The sequence below is a fragment of the Mobula birostris genome, chromosome 31 (genome assembly GCF_030028105.1).
Source record: "Mobula birostris isolate sMobBir1 chromosome 31, sMobBir1.hap1, whole genome shotgun sequence".
Lineage (NCBI taxonomy): Eukaryota > Metazoa > Chordata > Chondrichthyes > Myliobatiformes > Myliobatidae > Mobula > Mobula birostris.
This window is the reverse complement of record NC_092400.1, coordinates 22,931,444-22,956,534: the sequence shown is the minus strand read 5'-3', so window position 1 is coordinate 22,956,534 and position 25,091 is coordinate 22,931,444. Positions and strand designations below refer to the sequence as shown.

General features: G+C 43.8%; 1 protein-coding gene across 3 annotated transcripts in view; it reads left to right on the top strand.

Annotated features, from left to right (window-relative positions):
* The first annotated feature begins 2,019 nt into the window (after positions 1-2,019).
* LOC140190981 (E3 ubiquitin-protein ligase DTX1-like) overlaps positions 2,020-25,091 on the top strand; it is a 303,658-nt gene continuing 280,586 nt past the window's right edge. For 2 of the 3 annotated variants that reach the window (XM_072248001.1, XM_072248000.1), the window contains exon 1: positions 2,020-2,500. In XM_072248001.1, the coding sequence (XP_072104102.1) occupies positions 2,242-2,500 (259 nt within the window). In that variant the 5' untranslated portion in view covers positions 2,020-2,241. Of the gene's footprint in view, positions 2,501-3,828; positions 3,923-25,091 lie in introns of those variants that run through there. The other variant, XM_072248004.1, reaches the window with a different exon arrangement.

The window sequence follows — 25,091 nt, the reverse complement described above, 5'->3', positions numbered from 1 at the left end:
CTGCAGATCACGTGCCTGTCAGAGACAGGAAGGCTGCCAGTGATGGGTTTGTGAAGGCAGGAAATCTGAGTTATGGGAACTACCAGTTCTCACAGTGCCAGTTCAATGAGACCCAGTGTCTACAATTGTGCAGAACAGAGATTGCAAGAAGGTAACTGTTGATAGAGGCAGTTGGCTTGTTTACCTTGGATGGTAGGAGAGAAAGATATAAATTATGTTAGAATAAGAAAATTTATTTACTGCCCATTACACTGCTGACTTTTAGAGCAGCAATGAAGGTCCTCCGTCTCTGGCGGTGTTCAGGGCTTCCTTCATCATGTCAGTGGCTTCCTCTTGGTTTTCACTCCTGTCAATCATGCAAGCCCTGGGCGGAGTCTCAGCAACACCATTGCACTCAGATGTAGAAGGAATCTTTGCTGCTGTTTTGGTAACAATTTTGTTTTCCCAGTCAGGGTTGCCAGCCCTGAGTTGGACCCCTGAACCTGGAGGACCGGTGGACCACTCGAAGTCTGTCATCTACCCTTTGACCTGTTTGGCATGGCTGACCCTACCAAGAGCCAAAGAATAAAGCCCAGGCTGCAGCCAATATAGCTCCCTGGGTCACCGAGGCGTGCAAGCCTCCAAACCCAAAGGCAAGGCTGTGGTCCTCTTGGAGCAGCATTACAGAATGAAGAGGTGAAAATGTGTTTGTTCAGTGGAATTTATTGTAAGTGTGAAGTGGAGATTAATTGAGAATTCTGTGATCAGTATGCATGTTCAACTGCAGGAAGTCAGTCAGTTGTAGACAGACATGTGTGGAACTACCTTACACACTTTTCACTGAGGCAGAGTGAAATGGTCTTGGGACTTCATGCAAGACATTCCAGGTCAGACGCAGCTTATAAAGGCAGATGGGGATGGGTCCAGTCACTTGCCCTGTTTTGTGTCTAAACCATCTACCAGGGTTCCCATTGGATGAAATAACTTGGATTAAGTGATTGCATCTTTTGCAGCATCGGATACCACTCAAGCTTCGGGGTGTGTTGGCTCCACCTAAACACACCACTGGTCAGGTGGACTTGAGAAGCTGCAAGAAGTCTGGAGCCCAGTGTCTCAGCCAGACGAGGGCTACTGGCCCCGGCGGCAGCGAGGTGTTCACGGAGAACAAGAGATCGGTGTCTGCTGTTGCCCTTCCTGAGAAAGTGGAACTGTAATTTTGAGTGCGACAACGTTAAATAGCTCCATCCACGGGTGTAGGTGTGACATCAAGGTGTTTCGTGTGGCTGAAGTGTGAATTGGTGATATCAATAAAATATACATCTTCTTAGTTGATGGGAGAATTTTCTGAGCAGTTTACAATGGCAAATGATCTCGGAGCGTGGCTTCCAGCAACATGCAAACGCTATGGAGAAAACCCAACTACCGTTGGCTGCGAAAAAGCATCCCCTCCCTTTTGAGAGTTGAAGGCATGTTCTTAAGCAGCTCCAGCCAGCTTCAGCTGGTACCTGGTTCGCTTAAATCCCCCGGTGGGCTGCCAGTCTTTGTTATCTCCTCCGGATTTCCCGCTCACGACCATCTCACCTCCCGAGTCCGCGGGATACAATCAGGCCGACGTTGCTTTGGAAGGAAGACCCACTTTGACACCCGTGCTTACGGCCGCGGTTAACGAGACGCAACTTCACGCTTCGCTATCGCACGGCTCTCGATTGCATTGTCTCTTCGATCACACGAGGGACGGCTGTGATCCTCGTTTCATTTCAAAGCAGGAGGGAGGGAAGGGGGTGGTGGGCAATGGGTTTTGATGTTTGACACGGCGAATCCGTTTTAAAATGAAATCCTGCTCGGTGCTTACTTTGTTGCCGGCGGCAACACACACACACACACACACACACACACACACACACACACACACACACACACACACACACACACACACACACACACACACACACACACACACACACACACACACACACACACACACACACATTGCCAATCAATTTGACCGGAGTCCCGCCCCGGCGCGTCACATGCGGCTCTCCAGTCAAACAGACAGTCAGAGAGACAAGGAGAGAGAGGTGGTGCTGCTTCGAGGGTTGCGTGCACGCGTCCGTGATCCGGCCGGGAGGGGTGCCTCGGCACGGAGCACTCACACCTGAGAGAGCGCAAGAGGAGAGACAAGAGACAAGACAACGTCCTCCCCCTCCCTCCGCTCCTGGATAAAGCCTGCCAGCTCCCGGGGACCGCGGCGGCGGCGGCAGGATGGCTCGCTCCGCCGCTCCGGCGATGCTGTCGGCGAACGGCTTCGGCTTCCCGCCGCAGAATTTCGCTCGGGTGGTGGTGTGGGAATGGCTGAACGAGCACGGCCGCTGGAGACCGTATGGCGCGACCGTGTGTCACCACATCGAGAACATCATCAAATGCAATGCCAGGGGGAGCGTTGTGCTGGGACAGGCGGACGTACAGCTCTCGCCTTATATCATCGACTTGCAATCCATGCATCAGTTCAGGCAGGACACAGGTTAGTGACACTTTCACCTTCCGTCTGCTGTCACAACTCTCTCAAAAACACACACAAATAACCACACCCACTTCCTGTGACATCCCCCCTCCCCCTGGAGACCCGAAAATGTTTTAATTTTTATCATTCATTTTATGCGCTGGTACCAAATACAAGTGGTTGCCGGTGTTAATCGGAGACCGTGCTTAAGTGGCTCCAACGCAGCATTGGCCGTGCATACGAGGGAGATCAATGGGCTTGTGATCAATGTGGCTTCACACCCAACATTCGAGCTGCTCCCGTGTACAATAGCAAACACGGCTCCCCGGGGGTATTGAGTTTCAAGGGAGCTTTCCATATGAGACGCTCCATGTGTCTCTGGGTGAGATTTATGTCTTTAGTGCGGCAAAATATCAATTGCGGGGTGCTCTAGCCTGCATACAGCCCCTCGCCCGCCCGCCGACCCAAAATGAAGCCCCCCCCCTTCCCATACCCTATCTGTGTTCACACAGACACACATACACATCGACGAAAGCTGCGAGGCGTGATTGAAATTGAGTTGGATCTGGTCATCCGTCCAACATCTGCAGTAATGTCAGCGTGTTTCCACTTTAGTTGCATTAGGTTTCGCCTAGAGGTGCAAGGGCTGCAGGCTCGATAAGCGAGGAGATAAATGTTCTGGTTGTGTTGCGTGCCGAATATTATCATGCCCAGCCCTTTTTGTTGGGAGAACTCCGCTCAATAAAATGGTGTTCTGCACGATGTGCGCTTGTGGTTGCGCCGGGTAATCTTGGGGTTCGAGGGTGCCTGTCGAAAGAGACGGGCGCCAACACAGCATTACCGGCACTGGATCCATCCTTGAGAAATCTGGCGCAGCGGCACCGCAATGTTCCGTAAAGTCGTCGGAAGATTAATTCAGTTGAAATGGCCCGTGCCTGACCTCGATAGAGTTGGTGAACAGGCTGTCAAAAGAACCTAAGACAATTGAAACGAATTCTTCTGATCTATCTTTGCTCTCATGATAGAGTGGCAGCATATGTGCGGTTTTCTGGATAATCTAGGCATAGTATTAGACATATAAAATACCGTGCATTCTTTGGATCTTGGACTGAGCGTTGACACTCTCTAAATATTTGAAGTTCATTCTGAAACTGTTTACATGACGATAATTCCAGCAGCACTGTACTCCCTGTTTACTGTGCAGAGACAAGAATAAGTCTTCCAAATTTATGCCAGCACATCGCATGAAATATTTTTGGCAAGGTCGGTTGATTTACTACAGGAATAGAGGCTGCCCTTTTTTTTTTACCCTGATGCTGAAAACAAAATATCCCAATCGCACAACAATCTGAAGTGATGTTGCTGTCGCTGATTGCGCTGGATGTGGTGGCCACGGTGAAGCCTTTCAAATGCCAAACCATCTTTCTAATATAGTTGATGCACGTAAGTAGCTTATCTTCTCAGGGAAATGCAGGTGATTATCAGATCATGTCAAACAGATAATGCAGTGACTGGGGGATGAATCTCAGAACTACAATGAGTCTAGGTTTGATTTTATCTCCAGATTTTGCCCAGAATAGCAATAAGTAACAGCGATGAGCCAGCCCCGAGAAACCACTCATTCATCATTTCTTTTTTTTTCATTACAATTCTCTCCCAATGCTGTTGGATTGGAAGTCACAGTCCCACCTTCATCACTGAACCGGTCTGATGACGTCTCTATGTTGACCGCAGAGTGTAAATTACCATATAGGGGCCAGGGATTACTTTTGGTAATGCAACGTATTTTCAGATAGTGATGGATTTGAAAATGAATCTTGGGCTACCATATATGTTCTTTGATAATAAATTTACTTTGAACTTTGCTTCACCACATCCAAGCCTTTAATTTTCTCCAGCTTCCTAACCCAGTGAAATATCTGTCATGCTTAACCTTTGGCAGTTGTGTGTCTTCAGTCGCCAGTGTTCTCGCCACATGCCTCTCTGCTCCTCTATCTCCCTTTCTTCCTTTAGTGTTACTTTGACCAAGTCTTTGATATATTCAGCCCAAATATCTCATCTCTCTGACATGTCTTGACTAAACCCATTGGAGAATCTAGGGACATTCTTATGTCAAGGGAAAAGGGTGCCACACATGAGTCATTTAAACAAGATAAGAGCCTATGGTGTAGCAGGAAATAGATTAGTATAGATTGAAGATTGACTGACTGACGGAAGGCAAAGAGTGGAAATAAAGGGGAAATTTTCTGGTTGGCTGCCGGTAACTAGTGGTGTTCTACAGGAGTTCTTGTTGGTGTTTCTATTTTTTACACCATATGTTAACGACCTGAATGATGGAAATGATGGCCAGGTTTATGGACAATACAGAGCTGGGTGGATGGGCAGGTAGTGTTGGGGAAGCAGGGATTCTGCAGAAGGACTTGGACTGATTGGGAGAATGGGGGAAGAAGTGACCGATGGAATATAGTGTAGGGAAGTGTATGGTCATGCACTTTGATAGAAGGAGTAAAGGCATAGACTATTCTCTAAATCGGGAGAAAATTCAAAAAATCAGAGGTGCAAAGGGAATTGGGAGTCCATGTGCAGGACTCCCTAAAGGTTAACTTGCAGGTTGAGTCGGTGGTAAGGAAGGCAACTGCAAAGTTAGCATTCATTTTGAGAGGGCTAGAACATAAAAGCAAGAACGTATTGGTATTGGTCAGACTGCATTTGGAGTATTTTGAGCAGTTTTGGACCACTTATGTGAGAAAGGATGTGCTGGCGTTAGAGAGGGTCCAGAGTAGGTTTGCGAGAATGAACTCAGGACTGAAACGGTTAATGCATGAGGGGCATTTGGTGTACTCAGCTGGAGTTTAAAAGAATGAGGTGGGATCTCATAGAAACCTACCAAATATTGAAAGGACATGGAGAGGTGGAAGAACCAAGGACCAGAGTATACAGGCTCAGAAAAGAATGGCCCTTTAGAACAGAGATGAGAAAATTCTTTATCCAAAGGTTAGTGAAGCTATGGTATTCATTGCCAAGATGGATGTGGAAGCCAAGACATTGGGTATATTTAAAGTGGAGTTGATAGGTTCTTGATTAGTAAGGGTATTAAAGGAAGCAGTGAGAGGACCAAGGGCTGCATTGTATTAGTTGCTCACAATATAAATGACCAATGTTAGCAACACATTGCAGAAGGAAATTGAATTTCAGGGGCACGCTGACACATTATTCGGAGGTTTTCCTTAACTTCATACCCTGCAGATTCATTCTGCTGGGTTTTACTAGCACATGATTACTGTTGTCAAAGGATCCTGATTCGCAGATAAGTATTCAGTAACTTGCCTTTCAAAAGAAAATCTGGGCATTTAATACGTGGGGGGTGGGGGGAGTTTACTCAAATACACTCTAGCACTTTAAGAAAAATTATTAGAACATCACTTTTATTTTGAGGTTCATACCAAAACATTAAATTTACGTTTTTTTTTAACCACTGATTCTGATTTGACAGGGTTAATCCATCTACTCACAGATGCTAAGGAGTGTTGTGAAAGCTGAAATTAAAGTATTCCTCATTGGTAACGATTTGTTTAAATAACTTGGAAGATTTTCAGTGTAATTTTTTTTTGATGCCATTTCCAAACACTATGCCACTGTCATTTCAACATGAAACCTGGAATTCAAGACTAGATTGGCTTGGTGATTTGATTCCAATTTAAAAAAAAGACTGTGGCTTTCTTCACAAATTCAGAGTTCAAAGTACATTTATTGTCAAAATATGTATGCAGTATACAACTTTGAGATTAGTCTTCTTGCAGACAGCCACAAAACAAAGAAACACCTTAGAACCTCTTTAAAATTCAGATCGGCATACAGTGAACATGTTAGAAGTGATAATCACTCCATAATGCCTGTCAGTAAGTTAGCTACCAGTTTTACATATCAACACAGAATGGTATGAAGCAGTTTAATATTCATTGTGGAAATAGCAAGTACCTTTAAAAATGGGCACTATTTAATAGTGTGTAGTTAACTTTATGAATTACACTGTAGACATTATTGGCATTTTGTTTTAAAGTTTTATGTGCCCTGTAAGCAGACAATACCATGGAAAAGGCATTGTAAGGAAAGAGGCAAATTTTGATGCATGTTGTTACAATCAGAATATTCTGGTATAACTGATGCTCAAATATTAACTTCATATTAAAATTGAATATTAAACTCTTGGATGATGCTTATGAGGCCAGAATGCTTGTTGTTATTAACTTTGGTTGGAAATTGTTCTGAAGGGTACAGTGTTACTTCAGTGAGAAATGGTCAGAGCAGACTTAATTTGAAGATAAAACTATTCCAAGATAAATGCAGCAAGCTGTCATTGCAACAGCCATCAATTGACTTGAGATGTTTATTTATTGCATGCAATAGGACGGAATTCGGTACAAAACCGGGACACAACCTTGTGCGCCCTTTGATTCTGGATTTGCGTCTGTGTAAATGTAATAGCAAGCTTTATCACTGAGGCACTCTTTTTAGCCAAGTCTCCTCCAGGCAGACTTTACTGGGCCTGGTGATGGGACAGAGTTGGTGGTTGATGGCTGCTGAAGAAACTTCCCAATACTTTGAAAGAATAATATGACTCTGGGTTTCCTGAGTCAACTATCGAGTGCTGTTCTTGAGGTTTTGCTCCTTTCCTCACCAGATCAAATTATACTCAGCGGCCACATTATGATGTACAGGAGTGGAACCTGGTGTGGTCTTCTGCTGCTGTAGCCCATCCCCATCAAGGCTGGACGTGTTGAGTGATCACAGGTGCTCTTCTGCACACCACTGTTGTAACATGTGGTTATTTGAGTTACAGCTTGAACCAGTCTGGCCATTCTCCTCTGATCTCTCTCAGTAACAAGGCGTTTTCTTACGCAGAACTGCTGTTCACTGGATGTTTTTCTCTGTAAACTCTAGAGCAGGGGTTCCCAACTTTTTATCTGTCATGGATACCATTAACTGAAGGGTCGATAGACCCCAGGTTGAGAACCCCTGCTATCGAGACTGTCGTGCGTGAAAATGCACGTGTCGTGCAGTTTCTGAGAAACTTATACAAGCCCGTCTTTGACCAACAATCATTCATGGTCCAAGTCACTCAGATCACATTTCTTCCCCATTCTGTTGTTTGGTCTGAACAACAACTGAACCTCTTGACCATGCCTGTATGCTTTATTTTTGCATTGAGTTGCTGCCATATGATTGGCTGATTAGATATTTGCGTTAAGGAGCAGGCATACCTAACAAAGTGGCCACTGAGTATCCTTGAGCCCACAGCCACCATGGCAACTGAAGTTGCCTTAAAATGTTGTGTGTGTGCGTGACTCAACATCCTGTTTGGCAATTGGAGTGTATCAACTAAGTTCAGAGTGGCCCGATGTCAAGTCTGGTACAATACTGGGACTCTCAGTGACCAGTGCATTGAACCACACATTTCTGATTGCTGTTCTATATTTATGTTTCTCATTTTGAGCTTGAACACTTACTAAAAACTACGTTAAGAGTAATAACATAGGAATGATTGATACATTCAATAACATGGAATTAGTGCTCAATGCCAGTACACTGTTCTGGTGATCAAAGTATGTATAAACAGATATTTAACTCTTCTTCCTAAATTCCATCATGGAATTAGAGTCATTTTTCATTAAGACTGGAAACATGGATTATAATTACAACAATTGTTTAAAATATCTATCGCAAGAACTACTTCATCTATTTATCATTATTTTTGTATTGGACTGTTTGTCTTCTTTTGTAGATTGATTGCTTCTCAATCATCGTGTGTGGTTTTTCATTGATTCAACTCTAATTCTGTGTTCTACTGTGAATCCCTGCAAGAGAATGAATCTCAGGGTAGTATGCGGTGAAATTATTTACGTACTTTGATTATAAATTTACTTTGAACTTTGAATACTTGTGACCCAAAACGTCACTCACCGCGCCAAAGGGAAGCTGCACCCCTTTCTTAAACAAAAGCTGTAGAAAATAAGGGATTACAGGCATAAATTTAAGCAGTCAATTGTATCGTTGTAGGAAAGAGTATGAAGATCAGTTTGTGGATATTTTTCCCCATTGTTTGAATCTATTTGCTTTCTCAACCCATGAAGTGTTGCTGAAGGTAATTGAGGGTGACTGTGTAACAGAGGCTCAGACCGCAAATAATTCCAAATGCTGTGGCCATGAGTAAAGGGCATTTGCTTTCTGTGTGGTAACATGAAATTCTCAAGGATTTTTTAAAAAACCATTTGCACTTGGAGCACCAGTGGCTCAGTCTGTAGATAAATGGGATTACTTTTGTGGGAAAGGAAAGAAGGTGCTGCACAGGCTAAATGCTGGAGGAACTCAGCAGGCCAGACAGCATCAATGGAAAAGAGTAAACGGTCGACGTTTCGGGCCGAGACCCTTCATCAGGATTTCCAGTGTGCAAATTTTTCTCGTGTAAAAGGTAGTGCTGATTTATTTTGTCTTGATCCTTGGAGGCAATGTAGAAGGAACGCTACCTGCTAGTAAAGCAATGATTATCAAGCAGCTTACATTGACGACATCAAGACTTAACTTTCTTTGGTCCTGCCTTTAGGTTTATGCACTGTGAACCGAATTCAAACGAACAAGCAAACTAATAACTATAGTATCAAATGATGAATTCCAATTTAAAGTATTGATGCGCATTTTTCAGGATTGTGTGTTCTTTTTAAATTGTAATGAGTTGTCCAGCCAATGAAAACAGAGCAAACAAAAGTCTGACCAAAATGGTGGTGAACACTTTTGGAATTGTAATAATGAACACAGCTGGAGCTCTTTGTTTTGCAGGTGGAATTGTGTCACTTTGCAAAGATATTTTTACATCTTTATTGTAGATCTCAAGTGCTCAAGCAGCGTAATGTTCTGCTCCATAATTGAGGCTTTACTGAATTGAAATTAGTAATGTAGGTAAAAGGCTTTGCTTGAATCTAAGGCCAGACCTTTACAGGATATTTAATGAATTGAAACTGATCTTTTGTGTAAACAAGTGCAAGTAGATTGAAGGAAATGATTTGGAAGTGAGTGGAATCCTTCCTCGAATTTAATTGTTCCAAGTGCTAACAAAACATGATCTTCCTTTGTTTCTATGACGGATTCTTTAACCCTCAATTATAAATTTATAAGGATTATTATATCTTGCCAAGATTCCGTGTTGTAAGCTAATGGAGAGCGTAATCCTCTGCAGTAAACATCATTTTCTTCTTCAGTAAACTAGATCTGGAATGTGTGTTCAGTTTTCCAATGTATCTTTCATGACACGTTGGAATAATGTTGATATGCTCTTGTTTCACTTTATATAGATACAGTATAGTCATAATTTGTGGATAAATTCAATCCCTTTATCTTCTGTTTATTCACCAAATGTGTCGTCACATCCATCAATGCTTATCATTTACAACTGTCTTCATTTTAAGTTATTGTCATTGGCAGAAGTTTCTCAGGGCATAAGCATTACAGGCATATCAAGTCAAGTTTATTGCCATTTAACAACATACATGTATGTAACGTATATAACCATATAATGTACATAGAAACAAGACATTTCTTCAAACCAGGCTGTAAAGCACATATCTGGCTAGTTCCCAGAAAATGGTTTATATGTGAATGGTTCACCCTGTTCTAGTACCTATCATTTTTAGTGTTATTTGTTCAGAGCGGCTGAATTCGTTTAGAACGGTTTCGACAATTATTTTCCTTTATAAATATGTTTTTATTTCCTTGACCTTTCAAAATGACTTTTTGTGGTCATTAATGTATAATTTAATTCAAAGACTTCTATAATGTCAGGCTGTCATTTAACTCTTGCTCAATGAAAATTGGGGTAATTTTGCTGTGGCCATTTCTTCTTATGAACTCAACCATTTAGATAAGGTGGAAAAGCCATCAATTTGTTTATTCTGGGTCAGGGCCCAGGAATATTAAAGGATTATTTTCCTTTTTTTCAAAGGTTAGACTAACATATTTTGTTACTAAGAAATTGCAAATGTATCATGAGTCGCTATTTTCACTTTTTTTGCAGATTGTAAACAACCTTTGCACAATTGCCACATGATATTAATGGGGAATTAAAGAGTGACCAAGGGTGGGGGGGGTGGAATAAATAAAGTGTTGCACCATCAGGGCAAGTTGAGGAGCCGAGCTCTGGTGGAACAGCAAATCATTTTCTATTTGAGTCAAGTGACCTGTTTCAATGTTGTATATTTCTTATTATGTTGGTAGATAGTCCCAAGCCCTTTTCCATAATCTGCTTGGAAGCACACATTACTTAGAAAACAATGTGACATTTGTGCTGGTGAGGCAGATTTTCTAACCTGGCCCATGGCATAATGAAAGTTTGCAACCCTTGTTCTAGACCATAGGAGATATTATTCCTGTTAATAACATCAGCACATTTTTAGCTTGCTTTTTATCCACTTATTACACATCAGCATTAGAAACTTTATGATGATCAGTAAAGTAAGCAAAGGAAACAGTACTCCAGTCAGCTGAAAGAGAAGCAGAGTCTTCGTGAGTGTGAAGTGAGAGCAGGAAGCAGCAATCGTTGACTCAGATACCAACTCATTGGCGCTTCATTGGGCTAACAGAATATTGGAGCTTTAGTGTATGGAATGATAGGTCACTAACAATATGTTCAAAATCATTGGGATACTTGTGTATTAATGGTTGTTCGACAAATTCTCTACTTTAAAGCTTACTACTTAATGCCTGTTACGCTGCTGGCGTTTAGGGCAGCAATGAAGGTCCTCCATCTCTGGCGGTGTTCAGGGCTTCCTTCATCGTGTCAGTAACTTCCTCTCAGTTTTCACTACTGTCAGTCACGCAAGTCTCAAGTGGAGACTCAGGAATACCATCGCAATCTTCATTGGACTCTTCATTGATGTTTCTGTAATGGTTTTGTTTTATCAGTCAGGGTTGTTAGCTGAAGCCCTGAACCTGGAGGAGCGGTGGACCACTCTTAGTCTGCCCTCTACCCTTTGACCTGTTTGGCATGGGTGACCCTACCAAGAGCCAAAGCAAAAAGCCCTAACTCCAGCCAACATAGCCCTCCGGGTCATTGAGGCACGCAGACCTCCAAACCTTACAACAAGGTTATGGTCCTCTTGAAGCACAAGGTCCTGACTCCACCCAACATGGCTCTCTGGGTCATTGAGGCATGCAAGCCTCCAAACCCTACGACAAGATTGTGGTCCTCTAGGAGGACTTTTAAGCTTGGTATTATATTAAAACAATGCAATATTTCATTTTGTGGTTATAATTTTTGTGTTGTGGTTTTCTTATCATTATTTTATCAGTAATTGGCACCGATTTCACTTTGCCTCAGTCATTTGTCATCAATATTTCTGCAATAATCTTGAACTTGAAGTTTTACTTCTTTGACTATAATCATCCCCAAATCTGTTATGGTGTCTTATGATGCTGAGATAGATCCTAGGATGCACTGGGACACATCATCAATGATGTAACCTGGGGTCATTAGATGTTTCGCGTCTTTCAGTGTCAGACACCCTCACCCTGGCGACCCAGCCAGGATTGAATGGGCTTGGGTCCCAGGAGAGTTGGTCCACAGGTCACACCTCTTGATCCATAGCCATCTGGAGGCTCACTCAGCAGCCTCTGTGACGGTCCTGATGGCTCATCTCTTTGCCAAGGAGAGAGTAGGATCTGCACAGTGAGCAGGCAGTGAAACCTCTACACCTCACCTCGCAGGGTAATAAGCATAGGAAATGCTGTGAATGTTCATCAAGAAGCCACCTATTTTATGATATTAATCTCAGATTGCCAGCAGGGCTAAACTTGACGTGGGGTAATGCGTGGTCCCTCACAAAGCTGTCGCATTCTGAACAAAGTACTTTTTGTGCACAGTCTGAGCATCATCAGCAAGTACACTGTTTATTGCCCATGACTAACTTTCTTTGAAAGGTAGTAATGGACCACTGCTGTTCTTTGAGTGGAGATACTTCCATAGTGCTGTCAGGGACTGAGATTCAGGACTTTATACCAGTGATGATAAAGGACAGATGTTGCATTTACAATTCGGATGTTGCATGACTCGGAGGGGAACATGCAGATTATTGTGCCACCTGTATCATTCCTGGTGGTGGTCATGGGATTTTAGATAGCTACGATAAATACAAGCAGGCTTTTTCCACTGAGAACGGTCCTGGTGAAGGTTCTCGCCCTGAAATGTCGACTGTTTATTCATTTCCATGGATGCTGCCTGACCTGTTGAGTTCCTCCAGCACTTTATGAGTGTTGAATTTTCCATTGAGGTTGGGTGAGACGTCATGGGTTAAGGGTGAAAGATGAAATGCTTAAGAGGAACATGCATGGAAATTTCTTCACTTGCAGCAGGGGTTCCCAGCCTGCGGTTCGGGGACCTCTCAGTTAATGGTAGGGGTCCATGGCATTAAAAAAGGTTGGGAACCCCGGACTTAGAGAGTGGTGAGAGTGTGAATTGAGCTGCCCGTGGAATTAGTGGACTTGGGTTAACTTTCAATACTTAAGAGAAGTTTGGATAAGTAAATAGACGGGAGGGCAGGATGGTGGATCTAGGCAAAATGATTGGCATGGACTAGATGGGCTGAATGGCCTGTTTCTATTCTTTAACACTCCATTTTCTAGATAGTACACCCTGTACCCTTTTCGCTGAGTTGAACAGGGATGAATGCTCTGGGTGGTTAATTGGGCGCCATTTGTGTGGGCAGTTTTTGGGTTTCTTGAACACCGTTGATGCAGCTCTCAGCCAGGCAAGTGGAGAGCATTCCATCATTCCCAGACTTGTGCCTTGCAGGTGGTAGAAATTGAAATGAGCTACTCCAGCAAAAAATAAAAAGTCTCTGATCCACTCCTGAATCCTTAGTATTGTATTGAACTACTGGTCTCTAGTGACTGCCAGGATGTCAGTGGTGGGGAGTACACAATGGGAATGTCATGGTTACGGTGTTATGTTCCCATTTCTTGGGGATGGTAATTGTCTGGCACTTCTGAGGTACCAGTGTTACTTGCAACTTAACATCTCTTGCCTGTTTGTTGTTTGGGTCTTGCAGCATGCACGTAGGGACTGCTTCATTTCTCAAGGAGTTGTGAATGGAAATCAAAATTTGTGTAATGATCAGTTTGCATCAGCAGTTCTGAGCTTGGGGGTGGGGGGGAAGGAAAGTTTTTGATGACACTGTTGATGGTGGCTGGCCTTGGACGCTGTTGAAGGTGGGTTGGAATTCATTGCTGTTGAAGGTTGGTTGGCCTTGAAGATGGGTTGGCCTTGAATGCTGTTGAAGGTAGGCTGGCCTTGGACACTGTTGAAGGTGGGTTGGCCTTAGTTGCTGTTGAAGGTGGGTTGGCCTTGGACACTGTTGAAGGTGGGTTGGCCTTAGTTGCTGTTGAAGGTGGGTTGGCCTTTGTCGCTGCTGAAGGTAGGCTGGCCTTGGATGCTGCGCTGAGGAACTCCTATGGTGGGGATGTTAACATCTGGCAATCATAAATGCCTTCCATTTTTCCAACTCGAATCTATGATGAAGAGAATTACTAATGATGATAATTTGGACATAAAGTTTTTTTAATTGACAAGGCACAGCAGTCATCATATAAAATAATCTGAATATTTATTAACACTAACAACAGCAACACACATCAAAGTTGCTGATGAACGCAACAGGCCAGGCAGCATCTCTAGGAAGATGTGCAGTCGACGTTTCAGGCCGAGACCCTTCGTCAGGACTAACTGAAGGAAGAGTGAGTAAGGGATTTGAAAGTTGGAGGGGGAGGAGGAGATCCAAAATGATAGGAGAAGACAGGAGGGGGAGGGATGGAGCCAAGAGCTGGACAGGTAATAGGCAAAAGGGATACAAGAGGATCATGGGACAGGAGGTCCGGGAAGAAAGACAAGGTGGGGGGGACCCAGAGGATGGGCAAGGGGTATATTCAGAGGGACAGAGGGAGAAAAAGGAGAGTGAGAGAAAGAATGTGTGTATAAAAATAAGTAACAGATGGGGTACGAGGGGGAGGTGGGGCATTAGCGGAAGTTAGAGAAGTCGATGTTCACGCCATCAGGTTGGAGGCTACCCAGACGGAATATAAGGTGTAGTTCCTCCAACCTGAGTGTGGCTTCATCTTTACAGTAGAGGAGGCCGTGGATAGACATGTCAGAATGGGAATGGGATGTGGAATTAAAATGTGTGGCCACTGGGAGATCCTGCTTTCTCTGGCGGACAGAGCGTAGGTGTTCAGCAAAGCGGTCTCCCAGTCTGCGTCGGGTCTCGCCAATATATAAAAGGCCACATCAGGAGCACCGGACGCAGTATATCACCCCAGCCGACTCACAGGTGAAGTGTTGCCTCACCTGGAAGGACTGTTTGGGGCCCTGAATGGTGGTAAGGGAGGAAGTGTAAGGGCATGTGTAGCACTTGTTCCGCTTACACGGATAAGTGCCAGGAGGGAGATCAGTGGGGAGGGATGGGGGGGATGAATGGACAAGGGAGTCGTGTAGGGAGTGATCCCTGCGGAATGCAGAGAGAGGGGGGGAGGGAAAGATGTGCTTAGTGGTGGGATCCCATTGGAGGTGGCGGAAGTTACGGAGAATAATATGTTGGACCCGGAGGCTGGTGGGGTGGTAGGTGAGGACCAGGGGAACCCTATTCCTAGTGGGGTGGCGGGAGGATGGAGTGAGAGCAGATGTACGTGAAATGGGGGAGATGCGTTTAAGAACAGAGTTGAAAGTGGAGGAAGAGAAGCCCCTTTCTTTAAAAAAGGAAGACATCTCCCTCGTCCTAGAATGAAAAGCCTCATCCTGAGAGCAGATGCAGCGGAGACGGAGGAATTGCGAGAAGGGGATGGCGTTTTTGCAAGAGACGGGGTGAGAAGAGGAATAGTCCAGATAGCTGTGAGAGTTATTAACACTGCTTGGTAACTGAGGTGAGCACTTCTAAACAGTGACTGTGCCATATAAATTTAATCTAGAAACAAACAATCTAATAGAAGAATTTTGAACATGCATTTTCATGATGTAATCCTTTAATTTCAATAAAGAACAAGTGCACTTTTCAAATGTATCCAGCAGCCACTAAATGAAATTTGCCTCTCCGTGATGCTTATTCATGCCCATTTACTTGAGGGATCCATGATGGCATACTCAATCAAATGCTGCCTTGGTGTTGAGGGCAACCATTCTCGCCTTGCTTCCGAAATTCAGTGATTTCGTCTGTGCTTGGACTATAAGCTGTGGTGAGGTTTGTCACTGAGTGTTCCTGCTGAAATCCATACTGGGCAATAGTGAGCAGGTTACTTGTGAATAAGTGCTGCTTGGCGACATCTTCTATGGCATCCTCTTGGCCTCATCTATCACTAAGGTGGATGGTAATCGATGCTTTGAGGCTGAGAAAGGTGTTATTAAAATACAAATCATCCTTTCTGTCTTCAATAACCATCCGTGTAGCTATAATCTAAATGCGAAGTAACCCACACAAAATGCTGGAGGAACTCAGCAGGTCATACAGCATCTATGGAAAAGAATAAAGAGTCACCGCTTTGGGCTAAGACCCTTCATCAGATTTCCAGCATTTGCAGGATCTCTTGGGGCTGTGCATCTAAATGCAAACACTGAAGTTAAATCAATGGGCATAAATGGAAAAGGTTCTAGTGGTTGGAGTCATACAAAATAAAAGATTGTGGTTAGAGGAGTTCCTCAGGGCAAGTTCTCTCAAGTTTAGATGGACTTGTTTTCCTCCTTCCAGTTCTTATGAAGGATCTCAGGCCAGAAGTGCTAACAATTTCCCTTTCCACAGAGGCTGCCGAATGATCTCAGGTTTTCCAGCATTTTCTGTTTTTATTTCAGATTTCCACCGTCTGCAGTTTTCTGATTTTCGTGACCGAGTAACTTGTGTTCAAAAAATTATTCCTTTTCCTCATCACCTATTAGGCCATCAGAAGGCAGGTTAACATATCAAAATCTTTGAAATTTAAAAGGCTCTGAATGACCTTCATCTCTCTTTCCATACTTATTTTTTCATTGCTGGTATCTAGTATTACCATTCTAGTAATATATCGCTATTTTCTCTGTCTACCATTATCCTATCTTTGAAGTAATATGAAGAAAAAAAAATGTAAAGCGATACTTAAAATTAGGGCCAATGGTTGTGTTCAATTTTTCCCGTTTTCTAATGCAGAACTCTACATAGATAGAAACATAAAAAACCTACAGCACAATACAGGGCCTTCGAACCACAATGCTGTGTCGAGCATATGCTTACTTTAGAAATTACCTATGGTTACCCGTAGCCCTCTATTTTTCTAAGCTCCATGTACCTATCTAGGAGTCTCTTAAAAGACCCTATCGTATCCGCCTTCACCATTGTCGCCGACAGCCCATTCCACGCACTCGCCATTCTCTGCGTAAAAAAACTTATCCCTGACATCTCTGTACCTACTTCCAAGCACCTTAAAACTGTGCCCTCTCATGATAGCAATTTCAGCCCTGGGACAAAGCCTCTGACTATCCACACGATCAATGCCTCTCATCATCTTATACACGTCTATCAGGTCACCTCTCATCCTCCACTGCTCCAAGGAGAAAAGGCCGAGTTCTCTCAACCTATTCTCATAAGGCATTCTCCCCAATCCAGGCAACATCCTTATAAATCTTCTGTGCACCCTTTCTATAGTTTCCGCATCTGTGACGTTTAATTGCCTTCTTCCGTCAACAGTCCCATCCATCGAGAGCTCTGGAAGATCTTTTGTCATTCTGCAGATTGAAGGTCAAGACTGAGGGTTGTTTTCAGATGTAATTGGCTGAGGGATAATTGGACCAGGAAGTGTAGTCTCCCAATTCCCATGCAGGTCATACACTGGGGGATGGTGCAATTACCGTGATGAGTTTACAAAAGCAATTTCTATTGTAGATGTGGATGTAGCAATTCAGAATGGGGTGGGTTGATGGGCAGTGCATGCTTTCCTAGATCTTGTTGTTCCATTAGAGTTTCATTTCAGTTTCGTTAGTATTTTTATTTCCTGCTATCTAGAGTCATAAAGTCAGAGAAAAGTACAGCACAAAAACTGGCCTTCAGCCCATCTAGTCCATTCTGAAATCATTTAAGCTGCTGACTCCCATCAACCTGTACCTGGACCATAGCCCCCCAAACCCCTGCTATACACATACGTACCTATCTAAACCAGTTAGACATTGAAATCAAGCTCACATGCGGCTTTTGTGCTGGCTGCTTGTTCCACACTCTTACAAACTTCTGAGAGAAAAAGTTTCCTCTCGTGTCCCCCTTAAACTTTTCACCTTTCACTCTTAACCCATGACCTCTGGTTGTAGTCTCAGTGGAAGAACTCTCCTTGCATTTACCCTATCTATACCCCTCATAATTCTGTCTACCTCTACCAAATCTCCCCTCAGTCTTCCACATTCTAAAGAATAAAGTCCTAACTTATTCAATCTTTCCTTGTAACGCAGGTTCTCCAGACCCGGCAACATCCTTGTAAATTTTCTCTGTAGTCTTTCAACCTTATTTACATTTTTCCGGTAGGTAGGTAACCAAAACTGCAAACAAGACTCCAAATTAGGCTTCACCAACGTCTTATACAACTTAAACATAACATCCCATCTCTTGTACTCAATACTTTGATTTATGAAGGCCAACGTACCAAACGCTCTCTTTACGACTCTATCTAGTTCTCATTTACACGTTGAGACTAGTAGATTAATGTCTCAATGTATCTATTGACTATTGTGTTTAGAAAATACTTGCTTGACATATTTCATACCTGTTAATTTGTTCCCAATGATCCCATATCAATCAGCTTATTCCAGTTTTGTGCTACTCATGGTTTTCCCAAAGCAATATCAAATGAGCTTTTTAATGGTTATGTCCTCGATTCTTCCTGTTTCAAAATCAGGGTTTATTACCACTGTCTTACATGATGTGAATTTTTTTTGGTGGCAGCAGTATAGAGCAAAGACACAAAATTACAATAAATTATATAAGCAGTGCCAAAGAAAGATTAACGTGGTCATGAGCCAATCACGAAATCTGATGTGGGAGTCTAATGGGAACAATGGGAGGAAATGTCCCGATGGTGAGATGCTTGGTTATAAACGCCTCCTTCCTGAGATACTGCCTGTTGAAGATGGTCAGCAGGTTATGCCCATGGTGGAACTGAATGAGTTTACAACCCTCTGCAGCTTCTTTGAATTGGAGCCTCCATACTAGGCTGTGATGCAAACAGCCAGAATACCTTCCACCATCCATCCATAGGAGTTTGCTAGATGCCTTAGTGAATACCTAATCTCCTCAAACTCCTTACAAAATAGTGTCACTGGTATGCCTTCTTTGTAATTACATCAGAGGACAGATCTCTGAGATGTTGACACCCAAGAACATAAAGCTGCACATCCTTTCAACTGCAGACTACTCAATGTGTCTGTTCTCCTGATTTCCCCTTTCTGAAGTCCACAATTAATTCCTTGGTGTTGCTGACTTTGAGTGTGAGGTTGTTGCTGCCACACCCCCTCAACCAACCACTCTTGTCTCACTCCTGTACACTTCCTTGTCACCCTCGGAGATATTTTTCCAACAGTGGTGTCATCTGCGAATTTGTAGATGGTGCTTGAGCTGTGCCTGGCCACGCAGTAGAGCAGTGGGCTAAGCGTGCGTTCTGGAGATGGGCCAGTGTTGATTGTCAGCGAGGAGGGGATGTAATCACTGATCTGCACTGTGTGGTCTCCTGATAAGAAAGTCAAAGATACATTTGGAGAGCGAAGCACAGAGACCAAGATTTAAAAGCTTGGGCGATTAATACTGAGGTGATGATGGTATCGAACGCTGAGCTGTAATTGATAAACAGCAGCCTGACATGCAAAGCAGCATTTACAACGTGCTGGAGGAACTCAACAGGCCAGGCAGCATCTATGGACAAGAGTAAACAGTCCATGTTTTGGGTTAAGACCCTCCTTCAGCCCAAAACATCGACTGTTTACTATTTTCCATGGACGCTGCCTGATCTGCTGAGCTCCTCCAGCACTTTGTATGCATTGCTTTCGATTTTCATCATCTGCAGGTTTTCTCGTGTTTGTGAGAACATCATGCTTTCCTGTTTATAGGTGCTCTGAAATAGAATGGAGAGACAATGAGATTGTACCAGCTGTGGACCTGTTGTGACAGTAGGAAAATTGCAGTGGGTTCAGGTCCTTGTTCAGGCAGGAGTTAGTTCTTGCCATCGCCAATCTGTTGAACCGCTTTGTCACAGTAGATGTGGGCATATATATGTATTATGAAGTTTTGCCAACATTGAGCTTTCAGTAAAGCAGTATTAATACTGCAGGAAAGTCACAGGTATTGTATCATTTTCCTGTAATTACACTTCTCTGAAAGTGAAACATTATTTATTGTGCATAATGGGATTGGTACATAAGCATATAATTGTAACTGCAGAAGGCTTGCAGCTGATGTATATGAAGTCAGAACCAATTGTAGAAGCTGAAAGGATAATATATCTGGTTGAAATGAGAATTTTGGGCAGCTAAGTATAAGTTATTAATTAATTTACAGTTTCATTGACTATAATTCAGAAAAATATTTTTGTATTCATTGATTCCTGCATCGGCTTAGACTATCTTAAAAGTAAAAATCCCTTCAATCTTGGGAACATCACAAATTAGTTCAAAAGTGTCAATACTTAATGAGGTTATTATTCCTTGAAAAGTAACTGTGGAGATAATAATCTTCTGGAAATGAAAACAATGCTTACTTCCTTCAATAAAAATGACTTGAAGATATTTATGCATGACAAGATATTCAAAAGCACCAAGCAGTGATGTGACTGAAGTTTACAAAGCTGAGAGTAGTCAAATGTTGTATCTAAAATACAGAAACATAACACTTATGAATAATAAGTGAATAACACAGATACATACTATGCATTCTTTATACAATATCGATAATATTGTGAACTATATTGTGAATGCTCCGTTAACTTGTACATTCTTCGACAAGTGATACGGAGATATGTCCTGGGATGTGCTGGGACACATCATCAGTGATGTAACCTGGGGTCATCCGGCGTTTCGGGTTTTTCACTCTCGCCAGGGTGACCCATGCAGGGTTGATCAGGCCCTGGTTTGTGACCCCGCAGCTTTGGTCCGCGGGTCACACCACTTGATCCATAGCCATCTAGAGGCTCACTCCCTTTGTGACAGTCCTGATGGCTCTTTTCTTTGCAGCCCATCACAATGCCAAAGAGAGATTAGGTTCTGCACGGCGAGCAGCCAGCAATACTTCTACACCCCACTCCCCTAGGCTCACAATGTGCTCTCCACCCCTGTCTCAGGCATGGCTCTACCAGCTCCAGGTACTTGGCTTTCTTGCACTCAAATGCCTCCTCAATTCGGTCTTTCCAAGGAACCGTCAGTTCTTACCATAGCCACCTGCTTTGAGGTTTCTGGCAGAGTAACCATCTCAAGCCTCAGGGATGATGATGGTGCGATCAATATTTACATTAAAAACTGCGTTTATGTGGAAGTCATACTGGAATTGGATCATCAGTTTAAAAATGCAGCGTGGAATTTGGTTAAATTATGCAGCTCGAACTTAATGAAATAACTGTACAACTGAATCTGCATTTTAGGTTTTCAATTAAATATAATTAAACTGATTTTTGTGATATATAGAAATATTTTGAAATTTTCATTCTGTTTTTCTTCAACGCAATTGCAACTTTGTGGTTAAAACTTTACTGGAAGTGCACTCAAACTATTTTGAATGTTTGTTTTGAGATGATATTACAAACACTTGTGGTGCATTAAGTATTAATCAGGTAGAATATTAGACAATAATTATGGAAATGAATTGATACTTTGACTGCGAGGTAGACATAATGATGTGATGATAAGTGTATTTCTGATCGCAATTCTAGAATTAAAAACCAATTACAATCCATACTTTCTTGGATGTTTAGTATCCTCTCAAATAAGGTAACAGAAATATTGTAGGTATTTTCTCTGCTTAGAGTGTCATTTGCAATTTTCTGATCTTCTATAACTACACTAGAATCTGTTGATTTTTGAAAGATATTACTAATGCCCGCACAATCTCTTCACCTACCCCTTTCAGAACCCTGGGGTGTATTTTATCTGGTCCAGGTGACTCATCTACCTTCAGACCTTTCAGTTTCCCAAGCGCCTTCTCCTTAGTAATAGCAACTACATTCACTTCTGCCCCCTGACACTCTTGAATTTTTTGCATGCTGCTTTTGCCTTCCACAGTGAAGTAGAATATTTGTCCACCATTTCCTTACCCCCCATCTCCAGCGTCATTATCCAGTAGTCCAATATCCACTTTCATCTCCCTTGTACTCTTATCTGAAAAACTCCTTTGTATCCTCTTTGGTATTATTGGCTGGATTATCTTCATATTTAATCTTTTCTTTAATTATAGTTTTTTTAAGGTGCCTTTTGTTGGCTTATAAAGATTTCCTAATCCTTGAACGTCCCACTAGATTTTTCTGTATTATATGCCCTCTGTTTTGCTTTTATGCTGTCTTTGGCTTCCCTTGTCAGCCACAGTTGCCTTCTCCTCCCCTCAGAATACTTCTTTGTCTCTGGGATGTACCTGTCCTGTGCTTTTCGAATTGGCCCTAGAAACTCCAGTTATTGCTGTTCTGTCATTATCCCTACCTATCAACTTCGGCCAGCTCCTCTCTCATGCCTCATTTTATTCCACTGTAATACTGGTACATCTGACTTTGTCTTCGCCATCTCAAACTGCAGGTTTATTGCACAATACTAATCCAAAATTGCTTTTCTCCTAGTGGGCTTAACTATAAGCTGCTCTAAAAAGCCACCTCATAGGCATTCTACAAATTCCCCCTTTTGAGATCCAGCGTCAACCTTGATTTTTCCAATCTACCTGCATATTGAAATCTCCCATGACTATCGTAACATCGCCATTTTTACATGCTTTTACCATATCTTGCTGTAATTTATATCCCACATCCAGAGTACTGTTTGGGGGTCTGCATATAACTCCCGTCAGGTTCTTTTTAACCTTGCAGCTGCTTACATTCTACAAGGATTCTACATCTTCTGATCCTATGTCGCCTCTTTCTAAAGATTTGATTTCTTTTTTCATCACCAGAGCCACCCCCTCACCCTCTGCCCACCTGCCTGTCTTTTCATTACAATGTGTATCGTTGAGTGTTAAGTTCCCAACTATGATCTTCTTTCAATTACGACTCCGTGATTCCCACAACATAAGACCATAAGACATAGGAGCAGAATTAGGCTATTAGGCTTTCTGTACAGGTCATACCTTCCCCAGAGGAGATCCCAATGATCCAAAATTCTGAAATCCTGCCCTCTACACCAGTTCCTCAGCCACTCAGTCATCCTTTTGCTGCCCGTGGTTCTGGGAGGAATCCAGAGATTACTACATTAGAGGTTCTGTTGCTCACTCCCTATACTCACTGCCCAGAACCCCTTGCCCCTTTCTACACCTGTCATTGGTGCCAGTGTGCACCATGACCTCTGGCTGCTCACTCTCCACCTCAAGAATTTTCTGCAGCCGCTCTGAGACGTCTTGGACCCTAGCACCTGGGAGGCAACATGCCATCTTGGCTTTTCGCTCTTTTGTCCATCCCCTATCATTATCGCTCTGCCTGACTTTACTCTTCCCTGCTGAGCCTCAAAGCCAGTCACAGTGCCACTGGTCTGGCCAGCTTCTGCTGTGCCCTGATAGTTCATCCCCCCAGCAGGATCCAAAGGGGTGTACTTGATGCAGAGGGGAATGGCCACAGGGGAACCCTGCACTGACTGTTTACTCCCCTTACTTCTCCTGGTGGTCAGGAGGTGGTCACCCATCTCCTATCTGAAGCCTGCACGCTGGGTGTAACTATCTCAGTAAAAATCTCATCTTTGAGTTAAAAATACACGTGGACTAAGATGTTAACTGTCCTGTGCTATCATCAGTTGATCTGCCACCTGTCTTCAGGAGTTTTGGCCTGCTTATGATCAAGACTCCCTCGAGGTGGTGGGCCAGCAGTGCTAAAGCACCACCTCCCACTGGTGAGCTTAAAAACTTGGCATCTGCCTCTATCAGAGTTGTTGGTCACTTCCATCCAACAGATAGTCTGCTCTTCAGGTGTCTATGCAACTGCTGAAGGGTTTGCAAGATATGTATACACTGTCTGACTATCTGCCCAACCGGACATACTTGGTCCACACCCATGCTGATCCTGTCTCTGCTGCCTCAGCTACAGCCCTGCTGGTTGACTTGATCTCTCTTCTAGTGAAGCCAAGGTCACGCAGCCACTTCTGGAAAGTGCACGCAAGTTTTCAGCCTCCTAGTTGGGGTCCTGGGTACATCCAGCTCTAGCTCCTGATTCTTGACCTTGTCGGTCAGAAGCTGAAGTTGGGTGCACACTTCCGGCAGTGGTAGTCATCATGGAGACCGTTAGGTACCCTGAGATCCCACACCTCACAAGAGTGCTGCGGCCCTTTGGTGATGCGGTCATCCATTGTTTGGGTCTCAGGAGGGGGGAGAGAGAGAGAACTGGCGATCTCAGGGAGGGGTGGTCCCCCGGGAGGAGGTTGACCGTGCATTTGTGTGGTCTGTGAGGCAGCAGGGTGCTGACTTCCTTTTTTACTGAGTCGTGGTTTTCCTGTGGGGGATTGGAGTCGAGGGCTTCCTCCAACTCTGACCCCAAAGGATACCCATCAACGGCTGTGATGCGGAAGGAATGGCAGGTAAACTCAGTAGGGAATGCAAACTGCAACACAGAGTCTGAATCTAGCCGAGCCTCCTGTGCACGTAGAGCCGTCAGAGTGTGGAGAAGGACAGAAAGAGTGAGCCAGGCAAAGGAGCTGGCACGAGGAGCTGGTGGAGAGCTTACTAGATAGACGACCCCTTGTCTCTATCTGACGGTGCCCTTACCCGGATACAGTGGGCATTTGAGGTGCTGGTGACCGGCTGCTCCATAGTAAGTGCACCAACACTCGGGCTCTTGGGGGTTAAGGGAGCTCCCCCCGCCCCCCTCAGCTGCATTGGTTGTGGAGGCACTGCTGATGAGGGTTCTGCAGCCTGAAATGGTTCTGACTGATGATCCGGAGGATTGTTCCATAGGATGCTTGTCAATATCAGAGGGCCGGAGTGATGAGGGTTTTGAGGTTACAGGGCATCTCTCAGGCAGACAGCTCTCCCCTCACACCGCCCCCCCGCCACCTTTCAAATCTACTCCTCAGCTTTTTTCCTCCAGTCCTGCCGAAGGGTTTCGGCCCGATACGTCGGCTGCACTTTTTACCATAGATACTCCGGCATTTTGTGCGCGTTTCCCAGGTAGACAGCTTGTCTTTCAAGCACGCTGAGAGGCCATGATGGTAATGGGCCAGCAACGTTTCTGCATTCCAGCCGCACTCTGCCGCGGGGGTTCTGAACTCCGCCGTCGAATCCAGCACAGAGCGTGAGCCTTGATGCAGGCCAAGTGTCTGCTCCTCTGCCTCCCTTCCACTTCCCGGATGGCCAAAAACCCGGCGCACCTCAGCGGTGAATGCCTCTTATTTGTTGGCTCTATTGTCCTG